Source organism: Xenopus laevis, chromosome 4S (genome assembly GCF_017654675.1).
Source record: "Xenopus laevis strain J_2021 chromosome 4S, Xenopus_laevis_v10.1, whole genome shotgun sequence".
Classification (NCBI taxonomy): Eukaryota; Metazoa; Chordata; class Amphibia; order Anura; family Pipidae; genus Xenopus; species Xenopus laevis.
The window spans coordinates 43,083,518-43,103,564 of NC_054378.1; the positions used below are offsets into that span (position 1 = coordinate 43,083,518).

The following is a 20,047-nucleotide window of genomic DNA, read 5'->3' on the forward strand; positions in this document are numbered from 1 at the left end:
TGAGCAACTGAAAGTATTTTTATTAGTCAGCTCAGCTGGTGTGTATTGGTAATTTAGCATCACCACAGCAGAACAATAAATAACAAAGATAAAATAATAGAGATGAAAGAACTCATCACATCCTACTCATACATGGTGCTTGAATTGTGTCCTACACAAAGGACAGGGAGAGAATGCTTAATTGACATGGGTCAGTGACATCTCTTCCAAATATATATTTTATATTTACAAATGAGCACCAGGCAGGTCATCCACTCAAAGAGAGAGAATATATTTACACAGCTCAACATATATACCCAGTAATGCACACAGCAGAATAGATGATGGATGCAAAGAGGCAGTAGGAAACCACCTCCACTGTATAATCCCAAGGAGATTGCAGGATAAGGAGTGGCAATATGTCAGATTATCAATTATAATAAAAGTCCGTGTCATTCAACAGGCAGGCAGAAATCTATTCTGTTTCATAGGGAGTAGGGGTGGGAAAAGGGGGGAAAAAAGGCTGTCACATAAGACAGGTGACTGATGGCAAATAAATGTAGACCTCAGAAACATAAGCTATTGAAGGTAAATGGATGTGTCCAGGTATTGAAGACCCTGGGGGGAATTCAAGAGTCCTGTAAATACAGGTGGGCATCTCCAGAGTCAGCAAATTCTTGTGTTGTGGGGGCACTTTGAGATAAGCAAGCGGATAAAGTGTCCGAAAGGCATGCCACCTCACACTGTGTACTGCACCTCATCCCTCTTGACCAAAGTCCTCTGTAAATTTCTTTACTTTTAGAAGATCATCTACATTTACTGTTGGTCGAGTGGTGGCCAAAGATCTTAGCATATCAGACTATGAAAGAAAGTAAGAATTAGATTTCACAAAGGGAAAATTAATTGAATAATTAATAAAACTATCCTTTAATTTGTTAATTAAAGGAGAAGGAAAGCCAAATTGAATCATCTTCCCTGAATAGGTCTCAAAGTAGTGTTAGATGGCTAAGATTACAGTTCACCCAGGGCTAACATCAAGGAGTGTTTCATTTCTCATAATCGCAGCTGCTTCATCAGAACGCCGCCGCCATATTGCTTAAGGTATAATTGCTCCCTTCTACCCTCGATCGCTAATGCACATGTGCAAAATACCCGCATCATTGTTGTCATTGCAGCTCAATTTAGAAGGAGGAACGAAGTGCATTGCAAACATGCGCATTGGAAACAAATTGAGTGTAATGTGATTCAAGGCTGCCTCATTACCTACTACAAGAGACCAGGGACAACAGATTTACTCTGTGCAGTGAGTGTTTAAACAATAAGTTTTATTACTGAGTGATTTATTTTTTCACTTTCTTTGTCCTTTAAATATTCAGTTAATACTTACCATACAGACAACAGGCTCTTGTAATTTATCACTGGGCACCTCCATCCAAGTCATTTCTACTGCCCCTGTGTCTCCAGGAGAGCAAGGTGTTAAGAAATCATCAACAATGATCCCTGGATTGGTACGCGAGGGACCACGGACCTTTACACAGCAAAGAAGCAGAATGATTATTTTCCCTATAAAAAAAAATAAAAAATACTAATCCTAATAAATTTCTCCACACTTACCTTCTTGAAGTGTGTGGCAGACTGCACCTTGCGCACAGGCTGCATTAGAGCATCACGCACAATAATACTGATGTCGGCACCAGAGTAACCGTTAGTTTTCTTGGCAAGCTCACGTACATTCTCTTCACTCAAACTGTGCGGAGTATTTCCCAAGTGCAGCTGGAACATTTGGGCACGTGCTGCCTCCTCTGGTAGGGGGATGTATATTCTCTTCTCAAATCTATACCCAAGCAGAGATCAACTCAGTTTATGGTAATACAGAATAAGCAAATAAACGGCTTTTTATACATTCCGCTTCCTCTTACATTGTACCATTATCTAGACCTGGGGTCCCCAACCTTTTTTACCCGTGTTGTAAAAAGAGTTGGGGAGCAACATGAGCATGAAAAAAGTTCCTGAGGCTGCAAAAAAAGTCTGTGATTGGCTGTTGGCAGTCCCTATATGGACTGACAGCCTACAGGAGATTCTGTTTAGCAGTAAGCCTAGTTTTTATGCAGCCAAAAGTTGCCTCCAAGGCGGGAATTCAAAAATAAGCACCTCTGAGGCCACTGTGAGCAAAATTCAAGGGGATGGAGGGCAACATGTTGTTCAGGAGATACTGATTGGGGATCACTGATCCAGACATACTTGTGCATATTAGTGCCCAAATGTATGATGAATGCAAATTTAATTTCATCAGATCAGAGATGCATGGTTGTTCATACATGGACAAGCTCTCAGCTATGTGCATGGTTGCCGGGAACAACCAATGCTACCAGCAAAAGGGGGAAGATTTATCAAAGTGTGAATTTAGAACTCCCCACAGAAAAACTCACTCACTTTTTATTCATTCCTACGGGATTTTTAGAATCATATTTATCAATGGAGTTTAGTATTTGATAAATATGCTTTTAGAAATCCCATAGAAATTAATAGAAAGTGAGTTCTAAATTCACACTTTGATAAATCTGCCCCAAAAATGATATAGAATAATATAAATATAGGTAGGAAGAAAGGGGGGGAGGCTGTGGGGTGTACATTAATAGATATTGGAATACAGGCATTTAATATTCTTTAGGTATTTTCCTGGGGTATGGATGTCAAGCTTACCTGATCATTGGCCCCAGACTTTTTCTAAATTTGTCCAGGTAGCCTCTACCCATATAAATCAGCTTGTAGAGCCGAAGGGCTCAATTTATTAGAGATTTCTAACGTTTCAAGATGGGTGCAGTAAGCAATTTGTAGGATAGGAACCGTACATTTGGCACCTAAAGTATCTGTACTAAAAAAGTTTTCACTTTTCCCCAAAACATATCCATCAGCGGGCAGGTCCAGAAGGCATGTATAAATGTACCCGGGCTAGCCCCACATTTAAAACCTAGATTGTATGACTTGAGGCTCATGGAATGCAGTCATGCGGGTGTAAGGTAACTTCTGTGTATTGTGGAATTTTTATGATTTTCAATTAGTTCTTCCTTACCTTCTTCGGATGGCAGAATCTAGTACCCATGGTATGTTTGTAGCACCGAGAACAAGTATACCATCATTGTTATTACCAACACCTGCAAAACCAGAAGTAATCACATTACCTGCATACCTGTAGAATCAATGGTACTGGCTAAAACAAGCTCGGTTAGAGTAACCGATTTTAATAGACAAGCAAAAGAAATTTCAATTTTTGAACACATAATAGTGATCTTCCTCAGGTTCAAAAAATTTGTATATATTGTGGCAAGCTGGCGGCTTGAACACGTAACTTTTGGGGGGATTAGTCAATGGTGGGCAGGCAGCATAGGACAAAGGAGCATAAAGACAGGGACACACACAGCTTCTTCCAGGAAAACAGCAGTTTATTTTCCCACTTTAAACAAACACAGTGAATTATCCACAGACACAGGGGTGACCATTGTATCATACAAACAAATCATAAAATAAAACCTAGCCCACTGGGCACTACCTTCCAACTCTGGAGCAGTCCCTGACTAGACTGGGCCCCTTGTGGACTACCAGCAAACAAAACAATGTTGTGGCTCACCCCTGTACTCACAGGACTCCTTCCTGGTAGTGTTCAGCCTCCTGGCACAACTTTGTCATGGTCACAGGCTCCCTCTGCTTCATGCAGTATCAGGCAGCACTCCCAGCTCCTCTGGGAGTTCCTAACACATCCAGGTCTCCTACCTGCTGTGTCCTGCTGAGAGACCCACTCTCCCATTCTAATTAACTTTAAATAGCCTTTCCACAGGACAGTTTTCCTATGGAAGGTGAACTCCAATCTCTGGACTGGATATGCGGAATGGAGTCCCTGGCTACTAAAGTAATAAAACAGAGCGCTGATTCTCTGTTTAATAACTCCCTTCCTGGAGCCTCTCTCAGTACCTGTCTCTGCTATCTAGCTATCTACAATATATTGTGTAAAAGGTTTTTCACTTTAAATTAAAGTCAGAGACAAGTTCAGCTAGAGAGTAAAAAGTGGTGTAAAAATCAGAGCCACTTTAAAACCCTTATTTTTATATACAGCTACACTCATTTTCATGATATGATACAAACATTATATTGTAAATGGTAGCATGGTGCAATGTTGCATGTAGCTGCAACAAAAGCCAGAAAAAGCATTTATCGCAACAGGGCAACACATGTGATAGACGTGAAACCCCAAAGTTTAGAAGTCTTTCTTTATATTCCTTTCAGGACAGCTACGGCTAGATTTTCTGTTGGAGCCTCATTGTTCTGATGACCAAAATGTATACAGTATATAGAACTGCAGAGACCACCACCTTAAAGGAACAGTAAAACCAAAAAATATTAGTGTTTTAACGTAATGAAAATATAATGCTCTGTTGCCCTGCACTGATACAACAGCTGTGTTTGTTTATATAAACTATTGTAGAATTTCTGAAGCAAACTGCTTTGTGGCCATGGGGGCAGCCATTCAAGCTGGAAAAGAAGAAAAGGCACAAGATACACAGGTGATAGAAGATATGATCTGTAGGATACAATGGGATTCTTCAGAATTTATTTGCTAATGACTGTGTATCCTATGCTTGAATGGCTGCCACCATGACTACACAGCAGCTTTTTTTTTTTTTTTTTTTTAATATAGTAGTTTTTAAAGCAAACACACCAAATTTACCAGTGCATGGAAATAGTACATTATATTGTCATTACTTTCAAAGACTTTCATTTTTTGGTGTTACTGTTACTAGTGGTGCCAGCTATACCCACTGTTCCTGTGTCCCCCAAGCTGACAATGGAGAAAGAAGGCTTTTGTGAGCAAGGATGCTATAATGAAAGTAATGCTGCTATGGGAACATTTCAAGGAAGAGTATAAGACACACTATATTTTGTCTGCAACTTTGTTGCTATCTAAATCAGTTCCATGTGTATTCTTCTCCCATGTTTACAAAATAAAATGTCTGGAACCTTGAAATTTGAGCAGGTCAAATTTATACTGCACCCCTTTTTAAAGGGATTTTTATAGTGTAGTTTTTATTTTCAAATTACACTGCTTACACGGCAAATAATTCACTCTACCAGCAAGTGTATTTTATTATATACAATAAATATATTATTTATAATATTGGTGTGTAGTCACCAATATTTGCCTGGTCATGTGCTTTCAGAAAGAGCCAGCACTTTAGGATGGAACTGCTTTCTGGCAGGCTGTTGTTTCTCCTACTCAATGTAACTGAATGTGTTACAGTGGGACCTGGATTTTTACTATTGAGTGCTGTTCTTATATCTACCAGGGAGCTGTTATCTGGTTACCTTCCCGTTGTTCTGTTGTTAGGCTGCTGGGGGGGGAAGAGTGACTGGAATTTATCAGAGCACAAGTCACATGACTGGGGCAGCAGGGAAACTGACAATATGTCTAGCCCCATGTCAGATTTCAAAATTAAATATATATACAAATCTGTTTGCTCTTTTGAGAAACGGATTTCAGTGCAGAATTCTGCTGGAGCAGCACTATTAACTGATGCGTTTTGAAAAAAACATGTTTTCCCATGACAGTATCCCTTTAACCTTTTAATTCTAAAGCAGCCAACAATAAAAAAAGGTGACAGCACTAGGGATGGTGTTTGTACAGTTACTATACATTGGTTTTGCGCAGTCAATGTTTTACACCTGCCACTTTCATACACATAAACCAGTATTACCTTGCATCTGCACCAGAAACTCTGTCTTGATTCTACGTGCAGCTTCACTCTCATTCTCATTTCTAGAACCGCAAAGAGAATCCACTTCATCAATAAAGATAATGGATGGTTTGTGTTGCCGTGCCAACTCAAAAAGGTTCTTCACCAGCCTGAAATATAAAGGAAAAAAGTGAACCATTCCAAACAACCCATCCATCTAAAGCTAAACAGCTTCAAGCCCAGGAAACCCATCATTACATTTCCTTCAAACTCACTTTTCACTCTCCCCCAGCCACTTGGACATGAGGTCAGAGGAAGAAACAGAGAAAAATGTAGAGTTATTAGCTTCTGTTGCTACAGCTTTTGCCAGATATGACTTCCCAGTTCCAGGAGGTCCGAACAGCAGTATGCCACGCCATGGTGTACGCTTACCTGAAAAGGAAAATACAGAATATTAAATATATATAGTGAATAAAGTACCCCACTATTGTAAAATATAAGGCTATTATAAGTCACTGAGGAATTCCAAGTTCTCATATTTTCCAAAAATGGGTACTTTATTTATTATAATAAATTATGACTCAGTTTTAGTAAGTCATGTAACAAAAATGGCCTTACTAAGCTCCGTTTATAACTGATGACATCACTAAGAGCCGTTATATTTGCATATAAATTACAGGATATTCATGGTGTAATCAAGTGTAATATAAGAATATGATGGATCAGCACTATAAAGTATCCTTGAGAAAGGTCCCTAGAAATAAAAGAACACATACATATAACTACAAACAGAGAGAGTGGATTGTGATTGTAATTGTGATTGTGTGTGTGTGCACACATACTAACACATATTTCTTGAAACATATATTTCACATAGAAGAAAGATTTTTAGAATTGTGTTTACTGCCACGCATGTTTCTGATAAATGATGAGTTTGGCCACAAATCCTTCACTAATGCATTCTATAACCCTATCGGTATAAAAAAAAGCTATGTTAACATCATTCCATTTGTTTTTACTATTTTGTTTTTGTCAAAGTAGTAGGAATCAGCAAAACAAAAATGTTTCCTAATACAATTGTTACTTGAAAATCCATTGATACGAATATTTACATTTAGTGTTTACCCTCAAAGGGTGATACACGCAGATGCAGAGATTGACAGCGGAACAAATGCTTCAGTGAAAATAGTGTGACTGTGCTCCTTCACAATATGGTGACCCTTTTACCATAGGGGAAAAATAAGCGATTTGGGGAGATTTATTCGCCTGGCGACTAATCACCTCTTTTTTGGGCACAATCTCCCTGAACGGCTTCCCCCTGTCCTCCGCCAGCTATAACGAAAAAATGACTGCGGCAAGGCAAACACGGTGCTTCGTATTCCGAAGTCGCCCGTAAGTAAAAAACAGTAAATACTAAAAGTAAACAATTTTTTTTTTGTTTTGTTTTTTTTTGCTAAATGACTGTACTTAGAAGAAGTGTTTATTTTGCCAAGTCCTACCACTTTGTTGGGACTTTGCAGAAGGCAAACACCCTCTAGTACTGTGAGATATATGAATAATTATGAACCAACTGGACCTCCTGCCACCTTTCAAATGGCATAATATACAGTTTGTGTATATACAGTTCAAACAAACAGTATTGCACACACCGAGTCAATATGTTAAGCATGTTTGCACCCTAGCAGAGCACACAAACATACTATATACTGTACTTTTCATTTATTTTAGGAAAGCAAAAAGTCAGTGCAGAAAGGAATGTAACACTATTGTGCATCTTCAAGTTTCCATATCTGAAAACAACAAAGTGTTTTTTGGACTAATATATAATCTTGACCTGTGAATAAATGGGGGAACTTGATAGGCAAGATCACAGCCTCTTTCAATGCTTCTTTTGCTCCTTCAAGACCAGCTACATCATTCCATCGAACATTTGGCTTCTCCATGACAATGGCACCTGTATGGAAAGAAAGATACAAAAGAAGCATATAGTACATTGCCATTGTCAAAACTTAGTCCTTTCAGCACTATAACAAATCTAAAAAATGTGAAAGAGGATCTGTGCCTTTAAGACATACTTTGTCTTGAAAAATAGAAGAAATGTTTTGTTTTGAGGTCTCTTTTCTTAACACTTACCCATAAGCTGCTCTTGCAGTTTCTTCTTTTCTGGATTTTCCCCCTCACTGTCACTGTCGCTTCTGTAGAATCAGAAAGTAAATGCTATTTAAAAGATCATTTAAAATGCTATTCAAAAGTGAGCAATGTCTTCCACACACATATATGATCTTAATGTTTAAATAACATGTTCTATCTAATGCTTATATAGCAAATGAGTCCAGCCAGTTGAAATTAGCATCCGACTTGTTTTCCCACATTGCAATCAGAATTATGCCCGTTGCAATATCCTAACTACAGGAAGCCTTGGACTAGGGTAGTTAGGAAAAGGGTGGGAAAGGGAGCTGGATGAACAAGGGGGGAGGGGTCGGCAGAGTAGGGACTCTTGGTGCCATACTGGTCATAGCCTTTGACCTGTAATTGTGCCCAAATGGCCCCTATCAATATAATCCACTTCACCTTTATGACAAGCATTCGTTCAGATGGGGTAGAGGTCATATTCCAGTTGGCTGCTTGTAGGGTTTTTGCAACTGTGATTATATGGGTGCCAACCTATTGGTGTCTGAGGATCTCAATGAGTTGATAGGCTTGCCTAAAAAGATACTATAGGTCTAGGCTGGTAAAGTCCAATTGTGAGGCACGTTGGTTAATACAACATTCATGTATGTATGTGTTTATCTATCTATTTAAATTGACAAAGTCCATCAGGGTTCAAATGTATTTAGAAAAATAGGCCAAATATAAACACATAAGTAGAATAGCACTGTGAACACACAAGGACAGGCTAGCAACACCTACAGTAATGATTATGGCATTAGTAGGTCTTTAAAATATGCTTTTTCCCGCTATTAGCAGGACAGGGACATCTGTACTGTGGCAGTATCGAGGCCAGCGAGTTCACTAAAATGCAGTTACCCGTAGTAACCTCCTGGCATGGGGTGTAATGACGCCATTGCCTCTGCAACAGTGACAACACAGAGACGATGGCACAACAGTGACCCTAGGCCCAGGACCCCATTGCCAAGTTTCACAATAGCAGCAGATGACGATATGATCCTTCAAAAGGCAAATTATAACAAACTGGGAAGCAGGCACTGAAATAAGTTAATGAGGAGGCACTTCTTTAAGGATAACTGGTAGACCTTGTAGTTTAATAAAAAAAAAAAAGAAACAAGATCACGATGCTTTCACCAGCATTAGCAACTCTACATTGGCCTCTGAGATGAATTCAGCAGATAAGAGTCTCCCATCTTTGGCCAGAACATGCAAAAATGCAGATTGATATTAAAGGGGTGGTTCACCTTCAAACAACTAGTTGTTTTCAGATAGATCACCAGAAATAATTACTTTTTCCAATGACTTTCTATTTTCTATGTGTGACCGTTTTTCTAACATTGAAGTGACATTTTTCACCTTCTGAAGCAGCCCTGGGAGGGGGGTCGCCGACCCTGTAAACTGTTCTAAATTGATATATTTAGTTGATACATTTCTTATCTTTGTCCCTGCTGAGCAGAATCTCTGGGTTTCATTACAGGCAGCTGTTAGAATTGACACAATAGTTGCAAATACTCCAGAGATGCTGCTGAGAAATGTATCAACTAAATGTTGCAAAATTGTAACAGTTCAGAGTCTGCACCTGAATTACTGAGCTGCCAGACTCAAACACCAGAGACACGAAACATTCAACTTTAACCCTTTCGCTGCCAGCCAATTTGGCCAAGTTGGAACTTCTATTGCCAGACCGTTTTTGAACATTTTTTGCTCTTTCACTTTAGGGGACTTTCCTGGGGGGGTCTTTTAGTTTACCCATGAAAACAAGATATTGTTTTTTTCAGGACAACCTAAGCTTTCAAAATATGCTAGAATTTAGTTGTCATTCCAGTCCTGTAAAAAGATATGGGCTTCTAAGTGTATAAAAAAACCAAAAAAAAACAGTTTCACATGATACAAACGCATATATCAGAAGCATAATTTATTTTATGCATGAGAACATGGCAGATTTGGAAAGTTCTGTGTCTCCCGAACAAACCAATACCAAATATATATAATTTTATGGAGATTTCTCACTTCGATAGTTGAAAACTCTGAAGCAGTAAACTACCAAATTTCCAAAGCACCGCTCCACAAAACAGCATACATCTGATTTCAAGGCCAAACATTCCACTTACAGTAGGTTTACCCTAAAAAACTACCCCTCATTGGAAAGAACAGATTCCAACGAGTTCAAAATGGGTAAATATATATTTGTACTCCAAACTACCAAGTTGCAATTCTTTCCTAAAGTTAGCAGTTTTTATAAAAATGTGTTACATTTTTGAAAAATTACCTCAAAGTGTCCAGTCTACAGCATTGTATCTCCCACATATCATTATATACCAAGATACAACACCCCAAATATGAAAGCCCAGGGTCCGCTGAACAGTTTGATGCCCAATATGCATAGGTGCACCTAAATATGTGGAGTATAGGGGCCCCAGAACGAAGACACCCCATATGAGTTATCAGTTCTGGAATTCCAGATACTGCAAAATCCGCACATTTACATCATTTTTCAAGGGGCAAAAGTACAAAAATGTATGTTCACCCCAGAAAACCATATGTTTTTGGAAAGTACACATTCTGACGAATCTAATATGGGTATGCACGTCTTTCTACTCCAAAGTACCAAGCCGCAAAGCTTTCCTACATTTGGCAATTTTTATGACATTACAGAAATCACCTCAATATTGCAACTCTGAAGCATCGTATCTCCCACATATCATTACATACCAAGATAAAACTCCCTAAACATGAAAGCCCAGGGTCCGCTGAACAGTTTGATGCCCAATATGCATAGGTGCACCTAAGTATGTGGAGTATAAGGGCCCCAGAACGAAGACACCCCATACGAGTTATCAGTTCTGGAATTCCAGATACTGCAAAATAAGCACATTTACAGCATTTTTCAAGGGGCAAAAGTACAAAAATGTATGTTCACCCCAGAAAACCATATGTTTTTGGAAAGTACACATTCTGACGAATCTAATATGGGTATGCACGTCTTTCTACTCCAAAGTACCAAGCCGCAAAGCTTTCCTACATTTGGCAATTTTTATGACATTACCGAAAATCACCTCAATATTGCAACTCTGAAGCATCGTATCTCCCACATATCATTACATACCAAGATAAAACTCCCTAAACATGAAAGCCCAGGGTCCGCTGAACAGTTTGATGCCCAATATGCATAGGTGCACCTAAGTATGTGGAGTATAGGGGCCCCAGAACGAAGACACCCCATACGAGTTATCAGTTCTGGAATTCCAGATACTGCAAAATAAGCACATTTACAGCATTTTTCAAGGGGCAAAAGTACAAAAATGTATGTTCACCCCAGAAAACCATATGTTTTTGGAAAGTACACATTCTGACGAATCTAATATGGGTATGCACGTCTTTCTACTCCAAAGTACCAAGCCGCAAAGCTTTCCTACATTTGGCAATTTTTACGACATTACAGAAAATCACCTCAATATTGCAACTCTGAAGCATCGTATCTCCCACATATCATTACATACCAAGATAAAACACCCTAAATATGAAAGCCCAGGGTCCGCTGAACAGTTTGATGCCCAATATGCATAGGTGCACCTAAGAATGTGGCGTATAGGGGCCCCAGAACGAAGACACCCCATACGAGTTATCAGTTCTGGAATTCCAAATACTGCAAAATCACCACATTTACAGCATTTTTCAAGGGGCAAAAGTACAAAAATGTATGTTCACCCCAGAAAACCATATGTTTTTGGAAAGTACACATTCTGACGAATCTAATATGGGTATGCACGTCTTTCTACTCCAAAGTACCAATCCACAAAGCTTTCCTACATTTCGAAATTTTTATGACATTGCCGAAAATCACATCAATATTGCAACTCTGAAGCATCGTATCTCCCACATATCATTATATACCAAGATAAAACTCCCTAAACATGAAAGCCCAGGGTCCGCTGAACAGTTTGATGCCCAATATGCATAGGTGCACCTAAGTATGTGGAGTATAGGGGCCCCAGAACGAAGACACCCCATACGAGTTATCAGTTCTGGAATTCCAGATACTGCAAAATGAGCACATTTACAGCATTTTTTCAAGGGGCAAAAGTACAAAAATGTATGTTCACCCCAGAAAACCATATGTTTTTGGAAAGTACACATTCCGACGAATCTAATATGGGTATGCACATCTTTCTACTCCAAAGTACCAAGCCGTAAAGCTTTCCTACATTTGGCAATTTTTATGACATTACAGAAAATCACCTCAATATTGCAACCCTGAAGCATCGTATCTCCCACATATCATTATATACCAAGAAAAAGCACCCTAAATATGAAAGCCAAGGGTCTGCTGAACAATTTGATGCCCAATATGCATAGGTACACATAAGTATATGGCATATAGGGGCCATAGAACGAAGACAGTTCTGTAATTCCAAATACTGCAAAATCAGCACATTTACAGCATTTTTCAAGGGGCAAAAGTACAAAAATTTATGTTCACCCCAGAAAACCATATGTTTTTGGAAAGTACACATTCTGACAAATCTAAAATGGGTAGGCACGATTTTCTACTCCAAAGTACCAAGCCGCAAAGCTTTCCTACATTTTCGCAATTTTTATGACATATACAAAAATCTCCTCAATACTCCAACTCTAAAGCATTGTATCTCCTACATATCAATATATAGCAATATAAAACTCCCTAAACATGAAAGTCTGGGGTACGCTGAACAGTTTGATACCCAATATGCATAGGTACCCCTAAGTATGTGGCGTATAGGGGCCCCAGAAAGAAGACACCCCATACGAGTTCTGTAATTCCAGATACTGCATAACCAGCACATATACAGCATTTTGCAACAGGCAAAGGTACAAAAAACTAGGTTCACCCCAGAAAACCATATATTTTTGGAAAGTACACCTTCTGCCGAATAAAAATTTGCTAAAACTGTCTTTCTACTCCAAACGTACATACTGCAAAGCAATGCTAAAGGCAGTGGTTTTTATGATATTTCTGAAAATCTCCTAGAAATATTGCAGTTGGTCGCATTTATCTCACCCAATTTCTTATATACAATTAGAAAACACCATAAATATTGACGCTAAGGGTCTACTGAACAGTTTGATGGCCAATATGCATAAATATACCAAAGCAGGTGGGCACGTGCGGACCCCAAATGAAAATCGTGCTTAAGAATTTCCTCGCTGTCAATTCGCCTTCTGTGAAGATAGCACTCTGACTCCATATAATGTGCCGTAAGACCCCCTAACAGTACAAAGACCCCCCAAAACCATATATTTTTGGAAAGTACACCTTGTGCCGAATAAAAATTTGCTAAAACTATCTTTCTGCTCCAAATGTACATACTGCAAAGCAACGCTAAAGGCAGTGGTTTATATGATATTTCTGAAAATCACCAAAAAATATTGCAGTTGGTCGCATTTACCTCACCCAATTTCTTAGATACAATTAGAAAACACCCTAAATATTGACACCAAGGGTCTACTGAACAGTTTGATGCCCAATATGCATAGATATACCAAAGCAGGTGGGCACGTGCGGACCCCAAATGAAAATAGTGCTTAAGAATTTTCTCGGCTGTCAATTCGCCTTCTGTGAAGATAGCACTCTGACTCCATGTAATGTGCCGTAAGACCCCCTAACAGTACGAAGACCCCCCAAAACCATATATTTTTGGAAAGTACACATTCTGCTAAATAAAAATTTGCTATAATTGTCTTTCTACTCCAAACTTACATACTGCAATACTATGCTAAAGGCAGCGGTTTTTATGACATTTCTGAAAATCGCCTAAAAATATTGCAGTTGGTCGCATTTATCTCACCCAATTTCTTACATACAATTAGAAAACACCATAAATATTGACACCAAGGGTCTACTGAACAGTTTGATGCCCAATATGCATAGATATACCAAAGCAGGTGGGCACGTGCGGACCCCAAATGAAAATAGTGCTTAAGAATTTTCTCGGCTGTCAATTCGCCTTCTGTGAAGATAGCACTCTGACTCCATGTAATGTGCCGTAAGACCCCCTAACAGTACGAAGACCCCCCAAAACCATATATTTTTGGAAAGTACACATTCTGCTAAATAAAAATTTGCTATAATTGTCTTTCTACTCCAAACTTACATACTGCAATACTATGCTAAAGGCAGCGGTTTTTATGACATTTCTGAAAATCGCCTAAAAATATTGCAGTTGGTCGCATTTATCTCACCCAATTTCTTACATACAATTAGAAAACACCATAAATATTGACACTAAGGGTCTACTGAACAGTTTGATGCCCAATATGCATAGATAAACCAAAGCAGGTGGGCACGTGCGGACCCCAAATAAAAACAGTGCATAAGAATTTTCTCAGCCGTCAATTCGCCTCCTGTGAACATAGCACTCTGACTGAATATAATGTGCCGTAAGACCCCCTAACAGTACAAAGACCCCCCAAAACCATATATTTTTGGAAAGTACACATTCTGACGAACACAGAGTTGCTAAAAATATGTTTCTATCCCAAATTATCAAAGTGTAAATGAGGCTAAAACATTACATAAGGAAAAACAATGCAAGCATAAAACTGCAATAAAAATCACAAAAAAGCAAATACAATTAGGAAAATCAACGAAATAACAAAATAACTGATCCGACAGCGTGGTTAGAGGTCAGAATGCTTGATCCAGTAGTCATGCTGTGAAATCTAAAGTTTTTAGGGAAATAACATAAGGGAAACTTAGAAAATGAACTAAAAAAACAAAAAAAAAACCCCTATAAGTGTGTGTTTGTGTATGCATGGATGTACAGCTCTAAAAAGTGTATAAATATTTGCATATATGTATTTGAGTATGTAATATATGTGCAAAAGTTTGAAAAATCAAAAAAATCAGAAAATCAAAAAAAAAAAAAAAACTACTTTTACTAGTATGTGTACTGTGTATATGTAAATGCCTGTAAATGTCTGTAAATACCTGTAAATACCTGTAAATAAGTAAAATAAGGGGCACTTACCAAATCTAGATGAAGAGGAGTCCTTTTCAGTGCTTTTCAGTTGAAACACGCTGAGTCACAGCACCAGGAAGTGCGTGGGCGGAGCAGGAACATGTGCTGTGCTGATGCTTGGGACATGGAAGCTGCTGAATCGGTTGCTGCTGTTGCTGCGTCTCTCTGCGACTCTGGAGTGGAGGATCGCCGATCTTTTTCAGGTAAGCTCGTTGCCTAGGGGGTTCTGCTGCTAGCTGCTCCTCTCTGCACGCTGATTTTGCAGTGTGTGCAGAGAGAGAGCTGTTTTAGTAAAGAACGTAGCTCCTACGTTCTTGGCACTTAAAGCCTTTTTTCAAAGAACGTAGGAGCTACGTTCTTGGCAGTTAAAGGGTTAAACTTAGATTTTGGAAAAACAGTAAAAAATAAATAATGGAAAGTAAATCAAAAAAGTCTTTATTTCTAAAGGCCCCCATACACGGGATGATAAAAGCTGCGGGGCTTTCCCAATCGATATCTGGCCATCTCAATCGTGCAGGTGAAATAATCCAATCGGATTGCGGCCGCATCTGTGCGTGTATGCAGTCCCGTGATCCAACCATCCGTATCGGATGCATTATGATACAATCGTTGGGCCCTTGATCCGTTTAGCCCAATATCGCCCACTTCAATGTGGGCATATTGGGGAGTGATCTGGCGACATTTTGCCAAACGAGCGGATCTTTATGTCTATGGCTACCTTAAAGGAGAAGGAAAGGTTAAAACTAAGTAAGCCATATCAGAAAGGTCCATCTAAATATACCAGTAAACCCCCAAAGTAATGCTGCTCTGAGTCCCCTGTCAAAAGAAACACTGCATTTCTTTCCTTCTATTGTGTACACATGGGCTTCTGTATCTGACTTCCTGCCTTCAGCTTAAACCTCATTGCCCTGGGCAAGAGCATGCTCAGTTTGCTCCTCTTCCACACCCCCTCCCTTTTCTACTGTAATCTGAGCCCAGAGCAAGGAGAGACTCAGGCAGGAAGTGATGTCACACCATGTTAATACTGCAGCTCCTATCCTAAACAAACAGAGAGTTTCTAGAGCTTTTTACTCAGGTATGGTAAAACATTCTACAGAATAAATATAGCATTCTAGCTTGCACTATTGCAGCTAATCTATTGGCAATAAAATGCCTCAGTAGCTTTCCTTCTCCTTTAAGGAACAGTGGAACAATCTAAAAACAACTGAATTGGAAAAAGTGTTTGGAAGTGAACAACCCCTTTAATGTGCACTGATAGGGGGCAGGGTTGCTTTCTAAATACTGAAAGATTTCAGCTGGTTTCTTGGCTTTTTGCACCTCCTTTTCTTTATTTGTTCAATTCATATTCCCCATGTCATTCCATTTTATTACACATAACTTAATGTATGGACTTATTTGTTTAGAGTTCTTTTTATGTGTGGATTACTTGGGTTGTTACCAACATCTGGTATAAATTTCATGTCAATAGCCCCATTAGAAATATATAGAGAAAAACGTTTCCATGTTCAACACATTTTTTACACCAAATGCAGAATCAGCAATGCACATCACATGTTAGCTCTTTATCAATTGTTCAATACCTGATAAACTTAACACAATAAATATCAACCAAAGCCAAATTGAGTTTAAAGGGGACCATAACCTGGTAGATATTAGGTGCTAACTGCCACAATTAACTGTTTGCACATCGGATTATGCATTGACCAAAATGATGGTGAGGGTGATCAAATCAGAAAAAGATATTACTCTGTAAAACTCACCAAAAAATGACCTTTCCATATAGGGCCAATTTAAATTTGCAAATCATGATGTATCACCATCATGAGGATCACTTGAAAGCCCCCTGATAACTGCATCTTGCTAATTTTCTATTCTTGACACCCCTATGGTATCTGTCAGATGTCCTGTATAAACAGGGCAATCATGAAAGACAAACTAATATAGAGTAGTGCCTAAAGAATTTATCAACAGAAATATGAGTAAGTATAGGCTGTAGGAGAAAAGATTAGAACAGCATATCCTGGCTGTTATAAGATTACTGTATATCCTGACATGTGCAAGAGCCCTACCGCTGAGACACATCATTTACAGAATTTGTTGGTTATTTGGTTTTGTTCCTTATGCAGAAATACATATAAACGGTCCATAAAACCTTGGATTACTGAATAAATACTAAAACCACTTACCCCTTTTCATTTTGAGACTCCTTCACTGGTTTCTTATTTTGTTTGTCCTTGGTTTTAAGGTAATCTTTTAGTTTTTCTGCACGATCAAGATACTGCATGCATTTGGCTCGGATACTCTCCTTGGCTTTGTCACTGTGAGCTTCATCTGATAATATAAACAAGAAATATGGTTACACAATTGTGTGTAAATGTCAAACCCTTAAAGGAACAGTTCAGTGTGAAAATAAAAACTGTGTAAATAGATGGGCTGTGCAAAATAAAAAATGTTTCTTATATAGTTAGCCAAAACTGTAATATATAAAGACTGGAGTGAACAGATGTCTAATAAAACAGCCAGAATCCAACTTCCTGCTTTTCAGCTCTATAACTCTGAGTTAGTCAGTGACTTGAAGGGGGGCCACATGGTACATTTCTGGTCAGTGAGTTTGTAATTGATCCTCAGCATTCAGCTCAGATTCAAAAGCAACAGATATGACCCATGTGCCCCCCCCTCAAGTCTCTGATTGGTTACTGCCAGGTAACCAGGGTAACCAGTCAGTGTAAACCAAGAGAGCTGAAAAGCAGGAAGTAGAGTTCTGACTGACATGTTATACATCAAATCACTCCAGCCTTTATACATTACATTTTTGCCTAACTAACTATATTAGAAACATTTTTTATTTTGCACAGCCTATTTATTTACCCAGTTTTTATTTTTACACTGAACAATTCATTTAATTGTAATGCACCATCTCTCCTCCACTTGCACTCACATTTGATGGCATGCAAAAAGTACTCCACTGCATGCTGATATAGCCTCAGGGCCTCCTCGTAATTCTTATTCTTGTCCTCCTCTGTGGCTTTAGTCACCAAATCAATGGCTTTCTATAATAAAAAAGGGCACCAATGTCACATGAAGTATGTTAATAACAGCATATTTAGCAATGAGTGAAAGTAAATGGCATGGCAAATACTATATGTCCTGCAAAACAATTTAAAAGATATATTCTCAAATAAAATAAAAAAAACACTTGTGCTTACCTATATGAATAGGTAAAAGAGAACTTTATCTAAAATTGGCTTAATATAATTTTAAATTACAAATATCCCTCATGGTCTTTGTGTCCAAATGCCAACCGGAATACTTGCAGAGTCACTAATAATACTATGGCATAATCCAAACGGGATCCAATCCATGCCCAAATGAATTAATCACTACTGCATCTCTTGGTAGGAAATGTCAGAATTTGACTGTGTTTAGTCATTTAGGCCTTAGTCTCCATAAACATTTTTCTTAAGATTCTCTTATTAACTTTCACATTCTCTTAAAACCCGTTGTTAAAACTCCACATATTCCTACACAACATACTAGGATAGCCCATTTAGGCCTCAATAATACTGAGAAATTCTGTCTGATGAAAACCGAAGTTAAAATGTGAAAAAGTTGAAAGGTATTCTCTAGGGATGCACCGAATCCACTATTTTGGATTCGGCCGAACCCCCGAATCCTTTGCAAAAGATTTGGCCGAATACCGAACCAAATCCTAATTTGCATATGCAAATTAGGGATGGGAATGGGAAAACATTTTTTACTTCCTTCTTTTGTGACAAAAAGTCATGAGATTTCCCTCACCGCCCCTAATTTGCATATGCTAATTAGGATTCGGTTCGGCCAGGCAGAAGGATTCGGCTGAACCATGCTGAAAAAGGCTGAATCCTGCCCGAATCCCGAACCGAATCCTGGATTTGTGCATCCCTAGTATTCTCAATTACTTTAAGGACAAGGAAAAAAGTGAATAGCATTCCATTCAAAAATCTGAGATAAGTATGACACAGTGCACCTGCATTTTACCACCATTTAGCATAGCACAATGTACAGATGCCCAGGAAAGGAGTGTGTATTCAAATACTTGTTCTGACTAAATTACTAAATAATGTGGTTGCTTTCTCGTTTAAAGTGATACCGATATCACAATATCAAGCTGACAAATAATACAGAAGTACCACAGCAAGGATCTAAGATTTATCGAATGGCACTAAGAATTGCTGTATTTTCAGAGATATAGCAGCCCAACAATACAGACCAATAGGAGCAATTCCAGAGCTCCGAGGAGTTGGGTCAGTTCTAGCACTAGCCATACACACAAAGTGCCATCAACAGAATATTAGCTCCTGGGAATGTCACTTTAGTCATTAGTTAAAAATCCAAAAAGTCCAGTGTTAGTATTGCTATAACAATTGAAGCATGGTACATCTTTGGACAGAAGCGAGAGATTGAAACTGCAAATGGACCAAATGTATCCCTATGAAGACATCTGGAAGAATAAATTAAAAAAAAATCAAATCTAATGAGGGAATCTCAACAATCAAATAAATAGGCAAGAAATCAGAAACCCAGTGTTTCCTCAGGGGTGCAGTACAAGAGCTACACGCTTCTGAAATTCTGAGCTATAATAACCACTGGCTTGCTGTGCCCCAATACAGCTGTTAGTATCCAAGACAAATACTCTGCACGTAATCATGTTAAGGGGCAAAATGTGAGTTCGGATTTTAATAAATAAAAACTGACCAACATTCTATTCATTCCTATGGAATAAATAGAAAGATATTTATCAATGGGTGATAATTAGAAGTCACCATTTGATTAATACACTTCCAAAAATCCCATAGGAATGAATAGAACGTGGGTGAGCTTTTATTTATTAAAATATGAACTCACATGTTGTACCGCTAAAGGTAAGGTCACACCTGGAGATTCGGGGAGATTTAGTTGCCCGCCGACTAATCGCCTCTTTTTTGGCGCGACTAATCTCCCCCCGAATTGCTTCCCCCTGTCTTCCGCCTGCTACAATGAAAAAATGCCTGTGGCATGGCACTCGCGTTGCTTCTTTTTCCAAAGTCGCCTGAAGATGCGTCATGAGGAAACTTCGGAAAATGACGCCATGCCGCAGGTGTTTTTTCATTGTAGCAGGCAGAAGACAGGAGGAAGCAGTTCAGGGAGATTAGTCGC

The 20,047-nt window shown here is 38.8% G+C and overlaps 2 protein-coding genes across 2 annotated transcripts in view; one reads left to right on the forward strand and one right to left on the reverse strand.

Annotated features, from left to right (window-relative positions):
• sntb2.S (syntrophin, beta 2 (dystrophin-associated protein A1, 59kDa, basic component 2) S homeolog) overlaps positions 1-20,047 on the reverse strand; it is a 20,797-nt gene continuing 750 nt past the window's right edge. The window contains exons 2-11 of the mRNA XM_018260566.2: positions 17,811-17,922; positions 17,059-17,203; positions 7,839-7,900; positions 7,540-7,659; positions 5,981-6,137; positions 5,727-5,875; positions 3,053-3,134; positions 1,594-1,813; positions 1,367-1,507; positions 1-838 (exon numbers count right to left, since the gene is read on the reverse strand). Coding sequence (XP_018116055.1) covers positions 737-838; positions 1,367-1,507; positions 1,594-1,813; positions 3,053-3,134; positions 5,727-5,875; positions 5,981-6,137; positions 7,540-7,659; positions 7,839-7,900; positions 17,059-17,203; positions 17,811-17,922 — 1,290 coding nt within the window. The 3' untranslated portion in view covers positions 1-736. The remainder of the gene's footprint in view (positions 839-1,366; positions 1,508-1,593; positions 1,814-3,052; positions 3,135-5,726; positions 5,876-5,980; positions 6,138-7,539; positions 7,660-7,838; positions 7,901-17,058; positions 17,204-17,810; positions 17,923-20,047) is intronic.
• The window catches only part of LOC121403682, an 18,316-nt gene continuing 13,293 nt past the window's right edge, over positions 15,025-20,047 (forward strand). Inside the window, exon 1 of the mRNA XM_041591492.1 lies at positions 15,025-15,075. The gene's annotated coding sequence lies outside the window, so the exon portion shown is untranslated. The remainder of the gene's footprint in view (positions 15,076-20,047) is intronic.